The sequence below is a fragment of the Dermacentor albipictus genome, chromosome 1, assembly GCF_038994185.2.
Source record: "Dermacentor albipictus isolate Rhodes 1998 colony chromosome 1, USDA_Dalb.pri_finalv2, whole genome shotgun sequence".
NCBI classification, from domain to species: Eukaryota; Metazoa; Arthropoda; class Arachnida; order Ixodida; family Ixodidae; genus Dermacentor; species Dermacentor albipictus.
Genome location: NC_091821.1, coordinates 307,708,696 through 307,730,169, shown reverse-complemented (window position 1 = coordinate 307,730,169; position 21,474 = coordinate 307,708,696). Strand labels below are relative to the sequence as shown.

General features: G+C 45.7%; 1 protein-coding gene across 5 annotated transcripts in view; it reads left to right on the top strand.

Annotated features, from left to right (window-relative positions):
- The window catches only part of LOC139057300 (arylsulfatase B-like), a 162,764-nt gene that overhangs the window by 77,937 nt on the left and 63,353 nt on the right, over positions 1 to 21,474 (top strand). For 4 of the 5 annotated variants that reach the window (XM_070535237.1, XM_070535260.1, XM_070535234.1 and 1 more), the window contains exons 5-8: positions 10,067 to 10,179; positions 16,112 to 16,228; positions 20,418 to 20,549; positions 21,156 to 21,282. In XM_070535237.1, the coding sequence (XP_070391338.1) occupies positions 10,067 to 10,179; positions 16,112 to 16,228; positions 20,418 to 20,549; positions 21,156 to 21,282 (489 nt within the window). The remainder of the gene's footprint in view (positions 1 to 10,066; positions 10,180 to 16,111; positions 16,229 to 20,417; positions 20,550 to 21,155; positions 21,283 to 21,474) is intronic. The other variant, XM_070535254.1, reaches the window with a different exon arrangement.

Here is a 21,474-nt window from a genome sequence, read left to right as displayed (position 1 = left end):
ATTCTCCTTTTCGGTCTGTTTAGAGACGTTATATGAAAGGCTTACAATGTTTCTTCCTACCCTCAAAGAGCCAGCCAAATGGCAGTTATATATTTTAAAGGAAATGACGGCTATTGAATGGGTGACGAGTACCGAAAGTTTCAAATAGGTGGCTTAATTAGGTGCTTCGCAAACAATTACTTAATACTCGTCTTTTTTCTTCAATTTTTGTATTATTCGAAGCGGGTGCTTGGTTCCTTCGGTTTCCTTGGTGAAATATGCGAGGCACGTACGTCGTTTACATTTCGTTGAAATATCAAGCATCTTGTAAGTGACGAACGATAAATGTTTAAAGGGGGTAGGTTAATTATATCCTTCGTAGAAAATTACTTATGCAAGCGTTCCAGAGTGTCACACTACTGTTATCCGCAATGTTTTGGAGTCCTAAAACAACTGTACAAGACACCGACTTCAAATTCAGCAAAAATATGGTGAGCTTGTGTTCACACACCCGCCGTGGTGGCTTAGTCACTGTGGGGTTGCGCTGCTGTGTACGCTCGAAGTCTCAGCTGCATCAAATCCCGACTGCGGCTCCATTTCGATGGGGGCGAAATGCGAAACACACGCGTCTACCATGCACTGGGTGCACGTTAAAGAACCCTGGGTAGTAAAAATTATTCCGGACTCCCCTACTGCGATGTGCCTTGTAATCAGACCATTGCTTTGGCACGTAACAGCCCATAATTAAAGAAAAGTGTAATATGACGAAACTTTCACGTTCTTGACTTAATAAATAGCATTGCAAATAATTAATGAACCCTCATTTCTTTATGTGTTATATACGAGGTTCGAGGTTACCCCTGTGTGCTCGGTGAAATAAACAAGGCACTTTGGTTGTATTTTCTGAAAATAAAGGACATGTTATGCGTTATGTGTACACAAAGTTCAAAGTATTTGGGTTTGTTGCGGCCTTTGCAATAAATTACTTTTTCAAGGGCTCCGGATAATTATAATACAGTTTTACAAGCGGCGCAATATTTATCCCGCGCTTCGCTGGCTTGGCTACAAGTGCCACCGAGATCAAACTTATCGAAATGTGGAGAATGATAGGGCAAACCTTTGTGTGAACGTAAATGCGTTTAAATCAAATAAGTCCTTTGCAAAACTTATTTGAGCAAGTGGTCGGAAGCGGGCCATATATTACGCTGCTATATATATAAATATATATATATATCGTCCGAGTGTGCCGCCGCGGGACACTCGTACACGGTATACCCACCAGGTTTATAATATTCAGTGGTAAAGGAGTCACGTTAAGGATAACGTCTCGCGAGACCTTAACGTTTCTGGCATATTCAGAAGCGTTGCAAATAATAATTGAACCTTTGTTTTGCATCTATTTTTATGCGATATACGAGGGTCATAGTAGGTCTAACCGGTGTCCTCACTGAACTGAGCACATCGCGTTTATATTTGTTGAAAATTAGTCGAAAATTATGGGTAATGTGTAGACGAAGTTTAAAGTCGTGGACAAATTACCGCCTCAGCAATAACTTATTTATCAACAGAACAGTTTGTTAGCCCAGCTGGTGCTTGCTAAAAGACATGTTTTGTGTCACACATTAAAACACACGCAAGAGAAAGATACGTTGACGATGGCACAGCCGTCGTCTATGTGTTTTTTTTTTTCTGTGTGTGTTCTAATTTGGGGGCTGCCTAGTCATATAAAGGCTGGACTTGTGCGCTATCCTGTTCGAACTTTCGTACCACGGCCTTTGCAATGTCATAAGTGTTTTAAGATTGATCATGTTCAGGGCTTTTGCACCAGAGGTCTGGTTTGTGCCAAATGCGGTGGGAATCACCAAGCAGGTTCCTGTGAAAGTCGGGCATATCGGTGCCCTAACTGTAATGGTGAACATTTGGTAACGAATAAAGGATGTCCCTCATTGAAAAAATGAACTAAAGGCACTAAAAGAAAAAGCCAAAAAGAAAGCAGCAGGAGATGAAAGCTGCCGTCGCCGTAGTGCTGCCCCAGCGACTGGAAAAGCAGCGTGTTCAAAGACTGACAAAGACACAACGTATCGGAAAGTAGGGGGGTGGACCTTCTGCCTCTCGGGCACATCATGGCCAGCGCTGCCATCGAAATCATCGGGACGAGTATTTACAGAGACTTCGACTACAGTGGAAAACACTGCAAACACAGTACCTAAATCGGTCTCAGCCAACGAAGATGTGCAACTTGTCAATCTTCTGAAGATGCTTGTCAACGTCATCAGATCTCTAATCGCCGTTCGTCAGACACCAGCAGCGTCAGCAGCAGAGCAACTTTTGGTGGCCCTCGTTCCAGTCCTCGACGGCCTTCACTAGACGTTTTACCGGAAACGATTTTAACAGTTGTCAGCAGCCTCGCCCCTTTGTGCTGCAATAGAATGTCAGGTCGATGAGACCGCGTCACGCTGATCTAGTTCTTCGACTCATCGTTATGAAGACTCCACCAGACGTTATAGAGCTTCAGGAAACCAACGTAAGGAAAGATGAATATCGATTTCCAGGCTTCGTGGGTGTCCACAGTAGCACTGGATGCGCGGAACCAGCTTGTGGTTCTTTCCAGTGTGTGGGCGCGGCGCATACGCGCAATGCTTCAAAAGCATCAGCGTACGTGCGTGCTGACTTGTATTTCACAGGTCTTGACACAGACGGCATCTGTGACGATGAGTTTGAGTGTGCAGCTGTTACTGTGAGCCTCAGAGGTGTGTCTACGACGGTGGCAAGCACGTACAACAGGCCTACACGTTCTTCCGATACCTCACTACTTGATAGCTTAGTGTCTCGGTGTGGTGCATCGTTTGTGTTAGGCAGAGATTTTAATGCCCACCATCCACGATGGTGTAGCCGTCCCCAAGACAATCGTGGGGCCGAGATTAACGAGATCATTACCAAGAACGATCTGCAAATACTGAATGACGGTTCACCTACATTTATAGGTAGAGGAAAGGAGCATTCCACTATAGACCTTGCGCTATCAACGAGAGATATGTGCTTACCCTAGTCATGTGAACCTTACCCGCGGGGCTCAGATCACCCACCCATTTGGTTAACACCAAAACATACTGCGGGTCACCAGGCTGTCGTGTATACAGTGACTAAAGGGGATAACTTCCGTCAGCTGATCTCAGAGGCGCCATCTCAAGACAGCCTGTTTAAACTGATGAGTGAGTGCTTACGAGAAGCTGCAGTTCAACGACGACGGAGTATCGGTGTACCAAACCCCGACCTAAAGCTCTTGCGGCTCCGCGCATGACGACGACGCGCTTATAGGCGGGCACAGCGCTCTAAACGACGCACCGACTGGACTATGTATAATCTCATTGGTGCAGCCATACGGCGGCATACAAAACAGCTTCGTCGCAAGAGCTGGGAAGCTCTATGTAGTTCGTTGCATACTGGAAGTGGTTTTAGAAGTGTATGGTACATACTGAAGACTCTCCGCACTCCTGAAATCTGCAAGAATCCTATGGCTGCATTGAGCATAGCGACTGGCCAGTCACCAAAAGTTTTAGCGGAGGCATTTGCAGACATTTTCATCTCTCGTGCATCCAGTGACACCACAAATGGCGACCTTCCTTCTTTGACAGGTCACAGCACCATAGCCGCTTTCTACGGTCCAGCCTGCCAGATGAACGAGGCAGTTTTCACCCTTGAGCAGCTGCGACACGCGCTTAGCCTCTCCAAACGCCGCACTGCTCCAGGTGAAGATGGTGTGACGTATCAAGCATTGCGGAACGTTGATAAGAGTTTTCATGACCGTATATTGGACGAGTATAATGAAGTATGGAGAAGTGGCATAGTCCCTGCTGAATTGAAATCGTCCGCAGTGATACCAATCTTAAAGCCCGCAGGCTCTGCAAGACACCTCAAGTACTACCGGCCAATATCCCTAACTTCAAATGTCATCAAGTTAATGAAGCGAATGGTCTTGTTTCGCTTAGATGTCAGGCTAGAGGAGCTGAATTTTTTCCCTGATGTCATGAGTGGCTTCCGTCGCCGCCGTTCAGCTCTGGACAGCATATCAGACCTTGCTTCAGCGCTCTAATTTGCTAAAGGAAACAAGCATTCAGCCTACATGCTCTTCCTAGACATACAGCAAGCTTTCGATTCAGTTCCGCATAAGGCGATTAGTTTCGCTCTTGCAACCGCGGGAATTTCTGGTCGTCTTCTCCGCTTTGTGCATAATTTTCTATCGGAGCGCCGGATGAAAGTGCGTGTCGGAGGAGTAATTAGTGAATATCGAAATGTGAAGTGCGGTGTCTCACAGGGCAGCGTATTATCGCCGCTTTTGTTTACCACCGTACTCGCCGCGTTTCCAAGTCGTTTGCCTTGGGATAACAGTGACTGTGAGCGTATAGCTGTCTACGTAGATGACACCGCTCTGTGGGCAAGCGGCCCTTCGCACCTTGGTCCACGGTTCCGTGCAAGCCAGCAAAGAGCTCTAAACACTACTTCGGAGTACTTGGTTGAAGTTGGCCTGCTCATATCACCTGCTAAGTCGGCTGCAATTGCATATCGCCCTAAACAACGCCCTCGTCGAACAATGAGCCGACTGTACCTTGACAAAACGCCTATAAACTGGGTGCGACAAGACCGTTATTTAGGGTTAATTATAGATGATCGCATCTCTTAGCGTCCTGCCGTTAAATCTGTACGACGCAAATCGCACTCCCTCCTTAAGTATGTGGCCGCCTTGACTGCTAGAGGTGCTGGCTGCGACCAAACAACGGCTCTCCAGGTGTACCAGTCATCTATACTCTCAGGCATGATGTACGCGATACCAGCTCTGAACATACCACCTAGCTTGATGGCCCAACTGGAACAAGATCATCGCGTTGCCCTTCGACTAATGCTTGGATTATTTCGTGATGCGCAATCTGTTGCATTACTCACTGAATCGCGTCAATTACCCCTGAGGCTGCAAGCAGACCAGAGAGCTCTATGTCATATTGAGCGTCTGCACCTCGCATCGAACGGTCATTCGCTCCTTTATCGCCTCATTCACCGCCCGTTATCTCGCATGGGAAAAATGGCGGCATTATTTATGAATATCACTGACATTTCTGAACATGCTGCTTCAGTTACGCCTCCGCTTCCAAAAGACGTCATGAAAGACGTATTCCCCATTTACCTCACAATCCCTGACATGCACAAAAAGTCTGATATGCCTGTTTCGGCAATATTCTAATTGGCGCAGTCCCTCACATTCGAAAAGTTTCCAGATTATCTTCAAGTATTCACAGATGCATCTGTACACAGCGACGCTCAAGGCGCCTCTGCAGCTATTTTCTGCCCTTCGACTCAAGTACGGCGTATATTTCAAATACCTCATCCAACTTGTAAACAACTGCTGAGCTAGCAGCGATTAATGTTGCACTGAAATACGTGCAAGAAGAGTTAACTACATCGAAGATTGTCATCTTTACGGACTCCCGCGCTGCCCTTAGCAAGTTTCAGAGCAGTGAGATTGATTGTCCACTTGTGCGCAGCATTACTGACTGTGAGAAAAATTTCATCCCGTGGGATATCTCTCGTTGCTCAATGGATACCTTCACACGTAGGAATCGCCGGAAAAGAAGAGGCTAATCGGCTCGCTTCAACTTGCGCTCATAACAACTGTGACTGCCCAGAAATACTGTGCAAGCTTGATGACGCTCGTCTGCTGATTCGTCGCCACCTACTCAAGCAGGACGCAGACCAGCGCGTCGCAAATGCAACGTTCCCGCCCCGTGTTCGCGGTCGAGGCTTGCCACGTCGCGCTAGAGCACAACTACTCAGGCTGAGGGTGGGCTGTGTGAACGGGCACGAACGTTCATACAGACAAGGACGTGTGGCGAGTCCATCGTGTACGTCTTGTGGCCGCTGCGAGACATTTCAGCATCTTATATTTGGATGCCCCGCTTTCAGTGCGCACCGCATGTCGCTAGTGAGAGACTATCATCTCCTTGGCCTGCGGTGTACGACACTCGAGGAATGTTTATACCCCAGTGGTTGTGCGTCTAAACGTGATCAGGCCGATCGCGCTCTACTCACTTTTCTAGAGTTAACTAACTTAGGTTCACGTTTGTAGCGTCGAAACTATTTCATTTACCATTCTGTAGTATTGTGACAGTCAGCGACCGGCCCTACTGTGTGTGATCTGTACTGTGTTCTACTTTAGCCTTTAGATTTCTGCTGTTGCTCTTCCTTTCCTCTTTTCTCCCCTCCTTCCTGTCTTCCATTTCTGTGTGGCTGTCACCTCCCTTCTGAAGAGTAGGCAGGCGTTGTGCCCCTTCCGGTGGCACTTGCCAGCCTGCTCCTGGATTTCCCTGTTAATTGTATATATGTGTTCAAAACAAGTAATAATAATTTGCGGGAAAGAACTTACTCGCCATCCAGGCCCTGCGAAAGTGTATGTCCATGCGAAGCTGTTACGCGGAGCGCAGCGGTGGATGAAAGACGGCGACAGCGAAGCAAGCGCGAGGAGTAGAGCGGGGATGGAGGGCGCAGCGGAACCGTGAGGCGGAAAGCGAAGGAGCAGGAGGGAATGGCGAAAGCGTGAGAATCGAAGGTGCTGCGCAAGACGCGTTCGGCGGCGGCCGCGATGCCGCCAGAGCAGCGCGCATCGTCTGTTCACCGACGACGCCACCGATAAGGCACGCGGCGAGCGCATCCACCGATGCCATATATGGAAACAAAGCGCCGCATGAGCGGAGGTCGATCTGCGGCTGCTGCTGTGAATCGCGCGTGCCGAACGCGCAGCCTCTCGCGATCTCCCGATCAGCGAGGCAGTCGCGCCACACTTCGCTCGGCTTGTCCGCGACAGCCATTACGTCACGAAAGGTATACAGCTGCGCTCAAATTTCGCATTAGGCAGTATCCTAATTGTCGGCAAATTTTTTTAGCCAACCCATGTTCTTCAAATTGAAACGACGCTTTGACACTTGATACGCAGTTCAGCGTGTTCCCGTATATAGCCACGCCGCTTCGATTTTCCAAGTATATTATCTCTCGAAGACATCAGAAAGCTGGAACAAAGGATTTTATCGCATGCGTGCTCAGCATTTCACGCGCGTACCACAGCCATTGTGTGCGCCGCCGTGCACTGAGCGACGCGAGCGCGTTCGTTAAAAGCGTGCACTTTCCTTGATTCGTAATACGCATAGGATAAAGCGCAAGCATCTGGTAATATACAAACTGCCCTTATAAGCAATAAGTATGCGGTACTGAATAACAGCCGACTTTCGTACAGTAATCTCACATACTACATCCGAAGTATACCAAGACTTTACTGACAATTCGCGCCACTTACTGGTTTTTGAGACTTTCTTTGGCAATTTAAAATCCGAATTCCTACTGAAATCGCGAACAGCGTGCTCGATTCTATCATTATAAAATATGGTCATTTCATTTTCATCAACGTCTCACAACACATTCTGGCCCGTTGTCATTCTCTTTCAATTATGAAAACCTTGGAGGGCTGACGTGAAACACAAGCACGTGACACAGGCGGTACAACTACGTTCATTTTATCGCAAAAACGGCAAATGAAACATTATATAAGGGGGACAACATCACTTGAGACCGGTGCGTTAATGGGCCATGCTGATACCGTCAATGATAATTTCCCGCATCTATTCGAACAATATCATTTTCCACTTTCGCTAATACACGCTTCGTTTCACCGCTTCAGCTTGATCGTTTTTACTTACCATAAATATGGAACGGTACAAGGTCCTGTTCACAGGCACCCAGTAAAATGTTCCAAACCGACCGTCCGAGAAATTAACAAGAGCCTGAAAGCCTCTGATAAGAAACTTGTCCCTGTGTGTATGAACTTGTACAACCTGTATCAGAGATACCCTACATTCTACTCACTACTACAGGTTTTCTCGCTCAAATTAGTCCAGGTTTCATTCAATTTAATCCGTGCGCCAGTCAATTCAATTCAAGTGCCATTCAAATAAATCCAACCTCCTGTCATTTTAATCCAAGCCCCAATCATTTTAATCCAAGTACCACTGTATTTAATCCAAACGCCAGCGAATTTAATCCAAATGTCAGCAAATTTAGTCCAAGCATAGCGTTCTTCAAGAACATTCGAATTTCGCGGCAACAGAACTTTGCTACGCTATTAGGGTCCGTCATTTTTATTCAGAGTAGAAGGGCAAGGTGGGAGACCAATAGCGTTCCTGCCACGTGACCTTTGGACGCTTTTTTTGTTATGTCTTGAGAGCGACTCGAAAGACAAATTCTCACAGATAAGTCCGATGACAAGTCCAAGATGCTAGGGTGTAGTCACTAGTGATCACGGATCACTTTGTTCTGTATGACAATGGTAGCCATCATTCGTGCACGTCGTCATTGATATATTTCAAAATGTCAGTGAATGAGCATTCTTTCTGCTACCATTGCTAACTCATAGAGCAGAGTAATTCACGATCACTAGTGACTCATTTCTAGCACCTCCAAGCTTTGAAAGTTGAATCGCCGTTTGAATAACACTTTATTTGATTCCTATGACTCTATGCTGTATGAAAGTACAACACCACTAAACTGAGCTCATCGCTATAGTGATAAAGTTCAACTCTGCATTATTAGTTACACGTTAGTAGCAGAAATAATGCTCATTTAATGATATTTCGATAGATACCAATGACGACGTGCCCGCAAGATGACTATCACTTTAATACAGAACAAAGTGATCCGTGATCACTAGTGACTATACCATAGCACCTCCTAGTTATCATAATTGAATCGCTGATTAAACGACATTTTATTTGACATTCATGATGCTATGCTGCATAGCAGTACAAGAACATCGGACTGAGCGCATCACTAGTGATCCTTAATGACCCGGCGTTATCATTTAATAATGATACCAAAAATGCTCATTTTTTTACAGTTTTACCGATACCAGTGACGACATCCACGAATGAAAGCTACCTGTGTGATTCTGAAAATAGTGATTCATGATCACTAGTGATTATATCCCAGCGTTTATGAATGATCATAATTGAATGGTCTTTTAAAGGACTTTTCATTGGATATCCACGACACTATGCTGCGTGAAAGTAGGAGAGCACAATACCAAGCGCAACATTAGTGATTACTTATGCCCAGGCGTTATCATTTGGCAATGATAGGAAAAAGCTCATTTTATGACAGCTTGATTGATGACTATGATGACATGCAGTAATGAAAGCTGTAAGCCTCAGAGAAAGTGGGTGATTCATAAGCACTAGTAGCTTAAGCACACCAGTTCCTAAAGACGTGGTTGAATCTCTCGTTTTATGACATTTCATTTTATATCTATATTTAAGTGTTCACAACAGCGATAACCCTTAACTGAGCATAGTAAGTAAGTTAATTGGATTGACTAGTGGCTAGGCCCTACCAGTTAGGTGTACCACGCAGTTAATTGCTCATTTTATGCAAATTCAAGCGGTGTCAAGGGCGATGTATTCGATTGAAAGCTACTGAAAACGGCAGTAGCAAAAGTGATTCATATTCACTAGTGACCAATGCCTACCCGTGCCTAGTGATCACCATTGAATGGCTTATTGGTGTTTCGGTTGATACAAAGGACGGCATGGTACCTGCGTCACTAACTCTTTTAGCCATTCAATGCTGACATTTCCTCACACTTGTGCGTGAGTATTTCTGTATTCTGAGTTCTTTTTTTTTTCAAAACACACAAAAGAAAAGTGTTCAACGGTTGTCTTTAGTCACGTGGGACGAACGCTATTGGTCCCTCACTGTGCCCTTTTATCTGGAATTGAAACATAAACCCCTAACATTTTAACAAAAATTCAGTTGCTTTGAAATTCAACAGTTCTTGAAGTACGTTCTGCTTGGATTAACTTTACAGGTGTTTGAATTAACTCGGCTGGCGATTGGATTAAAATCAGTGGTGCCTGGATTAAAATGAACGGCAGTTGGATTAACTTTAATGGCGCTTGAATTAAATTGAGCGTGAAAAACCTCGTCTATTGTGTAATCGACATGCACAAAATACGACCAGCTGGATGCGCTTATTCGTGACCCTTGTTTGCTGCAGGCCTGCAGCACATACCAATTCAACCGGGTGAACCGTACGGTCTTGACCTCAAGTACACCCTGCTTCCTGCACATCTGAAAAGACTCGGCTACGAGACTCACCTCATTGGAAAGGTCAGCAAGCGAACAGCTCTCAGATGAACACAAAGCTAAGCAACTAATTACGCGTATAACATATAGCATATACACTCTCGAAATCTCCTTTAGAAAACATCATGAATATAGGGCGCAGAAAAAGGACGCAGTGCACATTGAGGACACGATGGAAGTCGGCAGACGAATGCTGCAGGTGGCAACGAGGTGTGTTCATGTGTGTGTGTTCACACACACACACACACACACGCACACACACACACACACACACACACACACACACACACACACACACACACACACACGCACGCACGCACGCACACACACGCACGCACGCACGCACGCACACGCACAGACAGACAGACAGACAGACAGACAGACAGACAGACAGACACAGACAGACACAGACAGACAGACAGACAGACAGACAGACAGACAGACAGACAGACAGACAGACAGACAGACAGACAGACAGACAGACAGACACAAAGAAAGAAATAACAAAATAATATATCACCGGCCCTTCCAGTCCGTGAAGATGGTCGAACAGCAACGCTGTGTTATACACCGAGTGTTGCGCCATGCAAGTCAATTTTCACAAGAAGGCTATATTGTAAATCTTTTGTTTCACCATTCTTTCACCTCATTTTCACTTTTGCGTGCTTCGCGCAGTGAGCATGATCTAGGAGTGCTTTTTTTTTGTGCGATTCTCCCAGGGTTCTGTATTTTTTTTTGCGCGTGAGGTTTCTGTCTGTGTTTTGCCGTGCTTTTTTTGGATGCAAGTTGCTCCGCCCCTTCTTAACTACTTTCAGAACTACTTCCCGTAGTTGTGGCTGGGATTGAATGTGCGCAACCACTAATCCAAAGCTCCGTATATTGGGCTGACGGCCCACGACTGGAGATGCGGGCGCTGCAATCGTTTTGACGATTGGTTGGATTGGTGTGACAATTGACGTGGCTGCCGGCGCTCCTTGCTAGCGCAATAATGGCCGGCAGCCACGCGCTCCTGGTATCGCGTTTCACCGGCACTGTTCGTTAATTGGCCGCAAGCTGCCAGCTTAACGATTGTTTCTTTCGCGGCAGGGTAAAATCAATCGTCGATAAATTCAATGCCGATCTGGGTCGATCGCCGAAAATGCACCGTGTGACAACCGTATACGATTCGCCTGTAAGATAGCATTCTCACAGGGGAAAGGGGGATCACGCCAACCCCTTTAAAAAATGAAGCGCCAATGGTAACGGCACACTAAGAAGGAACAAAAGACAGGACAAGGCGCTTGTTCCTTCTTAGTGGGCCGTTACCGTTGGCGCTTCATTTTTATGCGAAGCATATTACGAGAGCTCAACCCAGCTCCTCAGGCGCGGCGGTGTCGCCATGAAATCACGTGACACCGTGACGTCACGACAGAGGAGAAGTGGCTTTGGCTCAACTCTTGCAAGACGGGCTGGGTGGGAATCGAACCAGGGTCTCCGGAGTGTGGGACGGAGACGCTACCACTGAGCCACGAGTACTTTTTTTTTCTTTATTTCCAGCTTGGCTACAAGCTTCAAAAGAGTTTGTGATCCTAGATCACACTCGTTTTATACGTGTCAAAGTGTCAAGCATTGACACCACAGCTTCATCACAGTCCTTCGTCTTGTACACGTCACGTACCTTCACAACCATTTCCACAAAATATTCATACACAGATCGGCCGTTAACATCACGATGTCTATATGCCAACAGACTACGCCAGACTGCGTGCATTCCAAGTAAAAAGATGACATCCATCTGTTCAAAATCATGTTCAGGTGGTAAAAAACGAATGCCATGTGGATTGAGGGGTAGGTCTATCTTTAACGTTCTCTGTAATATATCCCAAAAGAATATGGCATTATTACAATCAATGAAAACATGTTCGATCGTTTCAGCTTTGTTGCACAGAAAGCATCTGCTTCCCCATGGCACATAAGTTCCTCTTTCCTCCAACCACGTTTTAACAGGCAAGGTTCCCGTGTGAAGCTTGAAGAAGAATGTTTTAACGTTTGCCGGTATCCACATATTTTTAACCCTTTTAAGTACGTCTTGCCCAGGCCCGTCTTGAAACATTAACCGATACGATGGAACAGGGAATACACTTTCAATGAGATCCTTCATAAGACGCTTTCTTTTTACATTGACTGAGCCACGAGTACGATGCTTCAAAGCGGTACAAAAGCGCCTCTAGTGAATGCGGTGTTGCCTTAGAAACGAGCTGTTTCTAAGGCGCGCGTCTCTTGCTCAGGCGCACATTTCGTTGCCGCGCCGAACGCTGCTTTGCTCGACGCTCACCGCGTCCAATGCGGGGCGCGTAGTCGCTGCCCTGTAGCCCATTGTCTTACACCCCTTGGCGGGTCGACGGGAACGCTGTCGCGTTCCACTCTTGAAGGCGAAGAAGTAATGCATGAGTTGTTTCTTCGTCTAGCCGAACCAAATATAGCCAAGCAACAGCAGTTCACCAGGCTAAACAGTGGTTCAACAACTAAAATAAAGGCTAGTATGCTTCGCATCCTGGGCTTAACCTTACCTAAGCCACAGCCATTTTTTTGAAAGCTATGCACCAACTAGCCCCACAACATGTTTTACTCCAACCCCTTTTCCCTATTGATCTCTTCCTCTCCCGCTAGGTCACGTGGCCTCTTTTTAGCGAAGTCCGACAACGACGGCATAGGGTCCGCATAAACAGCGTTGCTGTAAAAATTCACTGAAGATTCTGATACTCCCTAATAGAAATTTGAGTGCAGCTCTATACTTATTAGTAATCTTTTCAGCAAAGAACTCCTTAAACAAGATTTGCAATCTTGTCAATGGAGCTAAACAGGCGTCCAAAGCTACATGCCGCGTCAAACACTCGGGGCAGCTTGTGGCATGCTCGGCGGGAGTGGTCTACGTCATTCCACTTTCGTGCGGCAAAATGTACTTTGGGCAGACGGGACGCTGCCTTAACATCCGCCTTAGGGAGCACCAAGGTGCGATCAGGAATGAGACAGGTCCGAATCTGGCCGCGCATTGTAGAGTTTGCTCATGCAAACCCATGTTTAAACAAACGGAAATACTGTATAAAAATATGCATCAAATTAACCGCGAGATTGTAGAGGCCTACTTCATGTATGTGAACTCAGGCGCATGCGTCATCCAGCCTTCTATCACTCTGCGTGATAAAAAAAACTGATTTTTTGAATGGCAAGGTAGGCTAACACCCTTGTAAACGTCACTTTACACGTGTTTACATTTTCTGTATATTATAGTCCGTTGCTTGAAATAATAAACCAGTTGTAATTAGTCTGCGCTCGTGTTGTGTACTTCCTTTCGTCCTTCGTCCGGGTTGCGCTGCCCACCCATAGGAACATGCTAACTTCATCACAGGTGACGTCATAGAACGGCGAGTTTTTGATGGACATCGAAACAACAATGCCTCACAGATTAGCTTTCCTTCGTTTTGGTGCAGCCAGAGAGAGAGACAGAGAACTGAAAAGAAAAGCACGGATTAACCAGATACAGGGTAGCAAACCAGATCCGCTTTACTACCCTGCATTAGAGAAGGGGAAACGGGGAAGATTAAAGGCATAATAATGTAAATGAAGAGAAGGGGATAGTTCGCCATCAGGGTGAGGTGTAATACAATTTGAAAAACTGACTGAAGTGTTCTAAACGCTCGCGGAGGCCAGCTGTCGAATGAAGCTATAGTCAGAAGCGCCAGGCGAGCCATTCGTGGTGCCCGATTACACGTTTTAATGCGATAGCAATTATGTAGACGCTCCAGACGCATTGCTGCCGTCGCCGGCGACGTGATGCTCCGTATAAAGTCCAAGGGCGATGACATCGTCGCTGCGCGCTGTATGCTGTACGTACGAGTGAAAGCATGAGAGGTTGAGCCGACGATGGCAGTTAAATCTCGCGCGCACAAGGGAGGAAAGTGGGGAGCAAGCGCACCGTCTTCCGTGTCGCGCAAGGCACCGGCGGAATCGGAGGGAGGGAGTGGGGCGTACAGCCCCGACGGCTGCTGCGTGTGGCGCGAGCCCTATCTTGAAAGCGACCTGCGGTGGGGACAGAGTGCGCCAAGAGGCGATAGCTTCGCGTGCGCTGTTTTCGTCGCTTAGTTTGCGTTGAAGCGAGAGGCAGCGCGAAGGTCAATTCGCTGGCTGCTGCTGCCACGCTTCCTCACTCCAGCTTTTTGACAGCGAGATTACGCTATCGTCCAGTGATTGTGTTCATGCTTGCTTGTGCGCGCGTGACACCATGTTTTTTTTTAGAGCGCAGCTCTTTGGCGTCCGTTCCTGGGTTTCGCGTCGTCGTCGGCGTTGTCGTCGGCCTCGTATCCAGCTCGCCGACGAATCTGCTCCGCCGCCGCGCATGCGCGCTGTCGGCTCTCCGGGCGAGGGAGGATGATGGAAGGGAGGAGGAGAGACTGTGGAGGAGGGCTGGCTACACAAATGGCTCTTTGGCGTCCGTTCCTGGGTTTCGCGTCGTCGTCGGCGTTGTCGTCGGCCTCGTAACCAGCTCCGCCCCCCTTTCATCCCCCCAGCGCTAGCAGCGACCGACTGATACCGCTTTCGTGAGTCCGCTACCGCACTCACGAAAGACGTCGTGCACTTCCTGCAACTCGCATTAACCGTCCATCGATCCACACCGATGTTAGTAGTGGGGGACTATAATGTTGACATAAAGACAAACAGCAATTTCCTAACACTTATGCGGGAGAACATCTCGTTCCTCTCACTCGTAACGCGTCCCACGGCTGTGACAACCTCGCGAGGCACTTGTATAGATCTCGTCTTTGAGAATCAAGCATTGGTGTACCAAGTCGAACATATATCAGTCTATTTCTCCGACCACAAAGCTTCCTTCATGACTGTCAAGAACTGTTAGTGGAGTCTTTGTTAAAGGAATACGTGTGAAAAATAAAAAAAAAATTCTGTGATAGCGCATACATGTGTTGCTCGATTTCTTTGCCTCAATCTATCGAAAAGGTGAAACAGCTTATTTGCTGCGCTCAAATTTCGCATTAGGAAGTAACGTAATCGTCGGTAATTTTTTAATTTGGTTAGTAAGTGAATGTTTACAAGTTTATACGGCCGATAAAACTACTGTCCTTCGTATAGCTGTCGACTCTTTTGATATCGACTTGATATCGCAGTCGATGCTTCAACTTTCGGGTGAAACTGCGACTTCTCTCTCTCTCTTCTCTTTCTTTAAGCCGCCATGAGACATACTGAGACACATGTACTTCGTCGTTACGCACATGACAAAATGATTTACGTCCAGAGTTTATCACATTCTTTGTTACAATCCTTTTCAAATGGGAGTGTCAAGGAGTTTCTAATTGAAGTTTCTTCCAAGAAGGGATATATGTTAACGCTTTTTCTTTTCTTTTTCTTTTTTTGTCAGCGCTAGGAGTTATAGTGTTACCACTAACAGCATATTCAGCAGGGCACAGTTCAGACACAGTTAACGTTTGAGGAGAGAGGCGGTAAAAACTAACAAAGACGCCGGGAATTGCTAAGTATAGTATATTAAATAAGATGTTTCTAATGCTGCTTAGATTTGGTGCTCTGTTTGTTTCGTAGCGACGCAGGGCTCCTCGTTATCTTATTAATGAGCATTCTAAAGAAAAAGAATATGAGAATTAAGAATGAACCTCAGCTGCATAGTTCCTTTGCAAACAAACGTTTCGAAGGACCCAGGGTCGTTTCGTTATGTTAATGCGACAATAAAATTACCGGTTGAACATAACCGTCAACTCGACGTGCATTAGTGATTGTTTAATATCACCTTCAACTCTTGCAAATCTCCATGCAGTATAGCAAGCTAATATGACTGATACCCAAAGCTTCTTTGTGTTTGGTTCGATTTTATTTCCTGCTTTTTTTTCGTTTCCTGATGTGATTATTAACGTCAACCACATTTCGACATATTATTGAACCCACACCATAGTGGCACCTGGGCAGTTACCGCTACGAGTACACGCCTACCCGGAGGGGCTTCGACTCTTTCTACGGATTTTACTACGGGCACGAAGACTACCACACCCACATGCTCCATCACTCCCAGGTATTTATAAGCGTTAACTGAAGTGCTCCTTGAAATATGCTAGTGATAGCGACCAGTATATAAGGCGCTGCAACAGTCAGTTATTATATCCTCCGCTTACAACAATTATCGGTCGCAGTCATAGAAATATCTTTACATTGCAGTGCATTGCAATTATCTTATTATCCCATTTCGCCGTCTGCTTGCTTAATCCTGTTGTTATTTTTCCTCTCTATAGTTGCCTGTGATATCTTTTTTTTTTCTCTTTCTGCTTCTGCTTGTGCCAGTCTGACTGCCCTTATAGACTGAATGTTTTTCCTTCCTTCCAAAACTTTTACCATGCAAGTGTCCAACGTAGCTTGTGCCAAAATTTTAAATATATGCAAGTGCCACGTAGCTGGACACAACCAAGGTAATGTTGTTTGCCGTCGCTTGGAGCAAGTCAGACTGTTCTTATTTAAAGTAATTACATATTTAGTTATTATTATTAGCTGATCAACTTATCAAATATTATATTCAGGCCAAAAGTATCAATGCGAAAATTGTATACCATCCTGAAAAAAAAAAATGTTCGTTCCGTTTCTCAATACATGCTAAATAAATGTTTTTTCCTAAACCTGAAAGAAAGCCCACAAAACAGGAAAAAGTTCCGCACGACACTTTTTCGTGTTTAGAAGGCTTTATTTATTTATTTATTTATTTATTTATTTATTTATTTATTTATTTACCCTACAGGCTCTGAGGAGCATTGGGTAGGTGGAGAGGGGTTACAGAAAGATGACAAATATTTAAGCCAAGAAAGGGAACTAATAATGTAATAATTTAGAAGTTGATTGAATAATAATAACTAATTATTTACTTAGGCGAAATACAAGATATAGTCTTACTCCAAGCGACGGCAAGCAATATTACCATGGTTCTGTCCAGTTACGTGGCACTTGCATACATATATATATATATATATATATATATATATATATATATATTAAATTTTGGCACAAGTTGCATGAGGCACCCGCTATATATTTCATGTAAATTCTGAATGGCACTAGAATTTTCTTTGTTCACACGACGCGCTTTTTGGTCACTCTCCCATAGTGAGTATGCAACCCAGTTTCTTATATCATCATGTAATCATCACTCGGTTGCATGCCTTGTCGTCTTCTCCGCCTTGTGCATCAATTTTTTCATGCTGTTCATTTTACGATACAAGTGCATTGACTCGCCGTCTTGTCAACTTTCAACAAGTTTATTTCAGTGTTACAGACACTGACGTGGGCGCAGACGAAAAGCAACAAAGGCTTGACCAGTTCTTCACCCCCCCCCCGCCTCCCCGTTACATAGCAATTAAGTAGAATATGCATACCGGGATAATGCAATGCATGAAGTTGCTCTATCTTTGTGCAGTGTTTTTATACCAGAGTTGTAATTACCATCAAAATAAAATTTGGTAAGTGGCAAGGTACTATAGTGTTATTTCGCGCTTCTTGTCTACGAAAATTTGATGCAAATTCCAGCTTGGACAAGCCGTGCTCTACCACAGCAAGAATTCTACGCTCTTAGTCGCAACTGGCGTCCACACTGAAAAGTGCTACTCCGAATTTTAAACAGTGTACATGAGATTGAGTGACGTTCTGCGACCAGAAGTTGCGTATGCTTGCCAGCTTTAACAAGTTGCTTCCCTCTTCACTATACCTAAGCTGCTATTCCCTGCATTTTCTGCACAGTGTAACCGATCGTAATTTAGTCTGGTTAACCTCCTTGCATTTTCTGTATTCTCTTTCTCTAAAATACAAATGAACAAGCAAATACGTTGGCAATAATCTCATAGTTCGCTTACAACGGCGGAAGCATCATGGCGCAATCCGTTTCGAAAACGTCCCTCGTCGGCCCGGTCCTTTCTCAACGTATTCCACAGCAGCGAAAAGAGCGGCCAGTTCGGACAATTCTTAGGAGAATCTTAGGCGTAACATTAACAGAGCACCCGCCGCGGTTGCTCAGTGGCTATGGTGTTAGGCTGCTGAGCACGAGGTCGCGGGATCGAATCCCGGCCACGGCGGCCGCATTTCGATGGGGGCGAAATGCGAAAACACCCGTGTACTTAGATTTAGGTGCACGTTAAAGAACCCCAGGTGGTCGAAATTTCCGGAGTCCTCCACTACGGCGTGCCTCATAATCAGAAAGTGGTTTTGGCACGTAAAACCCCATAATTTAACATTAAGAGACGTACGGGAAGAGAGCCTTGTGGATCAGAGAGCAAACGGGGATAGCCGACATTCTAATTGACTATAAGAGAAAAAAAAATGGAGCTGGGCAGGCCATGTAATGCGTAGCATCAGGCAAGTACCCAGGGGGGGGGGGGGCACCACTCTTCACCCGCGCCACCACTCCTCACACACATTGCTAAAGCGCCGCCAAATCAATCTTGAGACTTGACAGTTATTCGACGGTCAACATTTTGCTGCCTTTTTCCCTCCTTTTGGATGGCGGTACTCGCGGCGTCTCCTGCGGTGCGAAGGCCAGCTTTCAGATCGAATCGGTGTCCGCGCGATTAATTAACTCGAGATGCGTTCAGGTGTCACCATCTATTCCAACGGTCACGCGCATTGCTGTTGCTTCGTTAGTTCAACCTTTGTTTACTGATCCAGGAACCAGGAAAGGGATTCGGTTCGTAGTCTGCTGGCCCCTATGCTCGTGGAGCGAGTTGCGGCCGAAGACAACGCCATTTGCGTTTAACTTTCACTTTTGCTTCATTATTTCTTCGAGTGACGGCTCGCCACGGCGCTGACGTACTCTCGGGACCCGTGATACGCGTTAGATAAGGTGGAAAATAAGATCATGCGAATCAGTGTCCATGATCGAACCCTGCAGTAACCGTTAAACCCATAAGAAATATGAATGTCAGCTGTTACCTCGTCTGGCTTTTCCGTAATTGTACAGCACGTTTCATGCAAAATTGGGAACTGGAAACAAGAGTAGCAAGGAGTCGAGAAATTAAGCGATCTACTAAGGGAGAGAACTGAGGCAACAGCCAAACAGGAAGGAAAAATGAAAATTGACAAATTTAACAGTTGCTTGTGAAACTATTTACGGATCAACATCTTTTTATTTAAAAAGAAGTAGCGGAAACGGTGCCAGAAGTGGAGAATGATTCCGTGTGTTTTGAATGACGCTTCTACCATTATCAGTCTACCCTCCTGACGTAGCCACTTCTCAGCTATGCTTATGCGGGTGTTTTTCTAACCTTCCGCGGTGGGCGCATGCAGTACGTCTAGAACCGCAGCATGCTGCGCTCTTTGCGGTTGTACGGGACTGGCAGCCACGCATCGTTACGCAACTTCCCAAATAACGATACGAGTCGGTTTTGGCACTTAACTTGGTAGATCAGTACACGAGGGACCCAAAATAACTGTGATTGATCCGCAAAAATATATTTATCTGTATTTCTTCCAGAGCTAATTAAAAGAAAACGCTTCTAGAAATCTTTATTTTACACTTTCGCTTCTTTACTTCTTCAATTGGCACTGTTCTTCCCGCGCTTCTTTCCAATGCGAGTCCATTTGATGTGGTTCCTTTTTTGTAAAGCAAAGGAGAGGTCTATCTCACAGGCGTATACCTGAGATACACCTTATTTCATTTTTCTTCTGCGGGTTTACGCGTTTTTATTGCGAACGGTGGGCATTATTCACCTTTACACTAGTATAAGTACTCCCCCCCTCCTCATTTGCACAGAAAAGTTACCTTGGATCGTCCCCCCACCGAAAGAATATCCTGGGTACGTGCCTGCGTAGGATGTGTAACCGGTGGACCATTAGAGTTGAGGAATGGGTGCCAAGAAAAGGCAAGCGCAGTCGAGGACGGCAGAAGACTACGTAGGGTCATGAAATTAGGAAATTCGCAAGCGCAAGTTGGAATCAGTTGGCGCAGGACAGGGGTAACTCATTCATTCATTCATTCATTCATTCACATACACTGCAGCCCAACATAGGGCTATAGCAGGAGAGGAGTGGGACCACTATACATTATTATACATTATACGTTGGAGATCGCAGGGAGAGGCCTTCGTCCTGCAGTGGACATAAACCGATGATGATGATGATGATGATGATGATGATGATGATGATGATGATGATGATGATGAAGGTGGTTGTGGTGGTGGTGTTCGAGTATCAGAAATTTGACAAAAAAACGCTCAAATCAACGTCTTCAGGATGGAAAAGAAATTTCGGGTCTCGACCTCTGGAACGGCACGGAGCCCGCAGAGGACGCCATGGGAGTGTACGGCACCGAGCTGTTCGCCGAGGAAGCAGTGCGCCTCATCCAGAACTTGGACAAGTCCAAGGTAATCATTGCCGCACGGAGTTTTAATCGCCAAAGCTGGAGGACGTGGCGTGATAAAGTTGAGCAATGACGTCTCAATTGTTTTCGCTGCTTTTCTCAAGTTACAAGTCGAGCACTTAGTTCACGACAAAGCGTCGTGTGTCGTCTTTCCTTGATCCCCGTTGTTGCTTGTGGGCCGTTCTATTTTCGCATAATGTTCTAGAAGAGCTAGTGGCACTGAAACAACAAGTCATTTTGCCTTTGTAAGCTGGACGTGCAAACAAAATGTGTTCCACGGTTTCCAACGCACCACAGTTAGAATACGGATTGATGGTCAATCCAAGACGGCACAGATAAATGCGGCGTTCAGACGAAGTCGATGATACATTGTCTCAAGGAATCTAATCGTGATTTTAGGACGGAGTCAATTGAACAGAGAAAACGATGTTGAAGCTGCATAGACTGCGCAAACAATTTCTTTCTGCGTGAGCGTATTTCATTGCCATCGCTGATGCGTCGGATTTAAAGAAGTATATAATGTAAATATGGTGTGTGAAATTTCTTAAACGTGGCCGCTTTATTGTTCATCGACATCCGCGCTCTCTTAGGTTTTTCTCTCCCTTTGCAGCCTCAGTTCCTGTATCTGAGCCAACAGGCGGTTCATTCCGGAAATGCTGATGACCCACTTCAGTCGCAGAAAAAGAATGTGGACAAGTTTCCTTATATCGGTGAAAAGAACCGGACTATCTACGCCGGTAAGCGCTGGCCATGGCACGACAATTGTGATAGCGCTTTTAATATTTAAATGCATTTAATATGAATGAACCATTGTCCAAAGAGTAGTTTTCAAAATCCACGTTCCTTTAATTTTGCGTACTATGAATTAATACGTTTTATCTCGAAGGCGACACAACAGGCGGTACGTGAAATTTTTGTTTTGTGCCTTT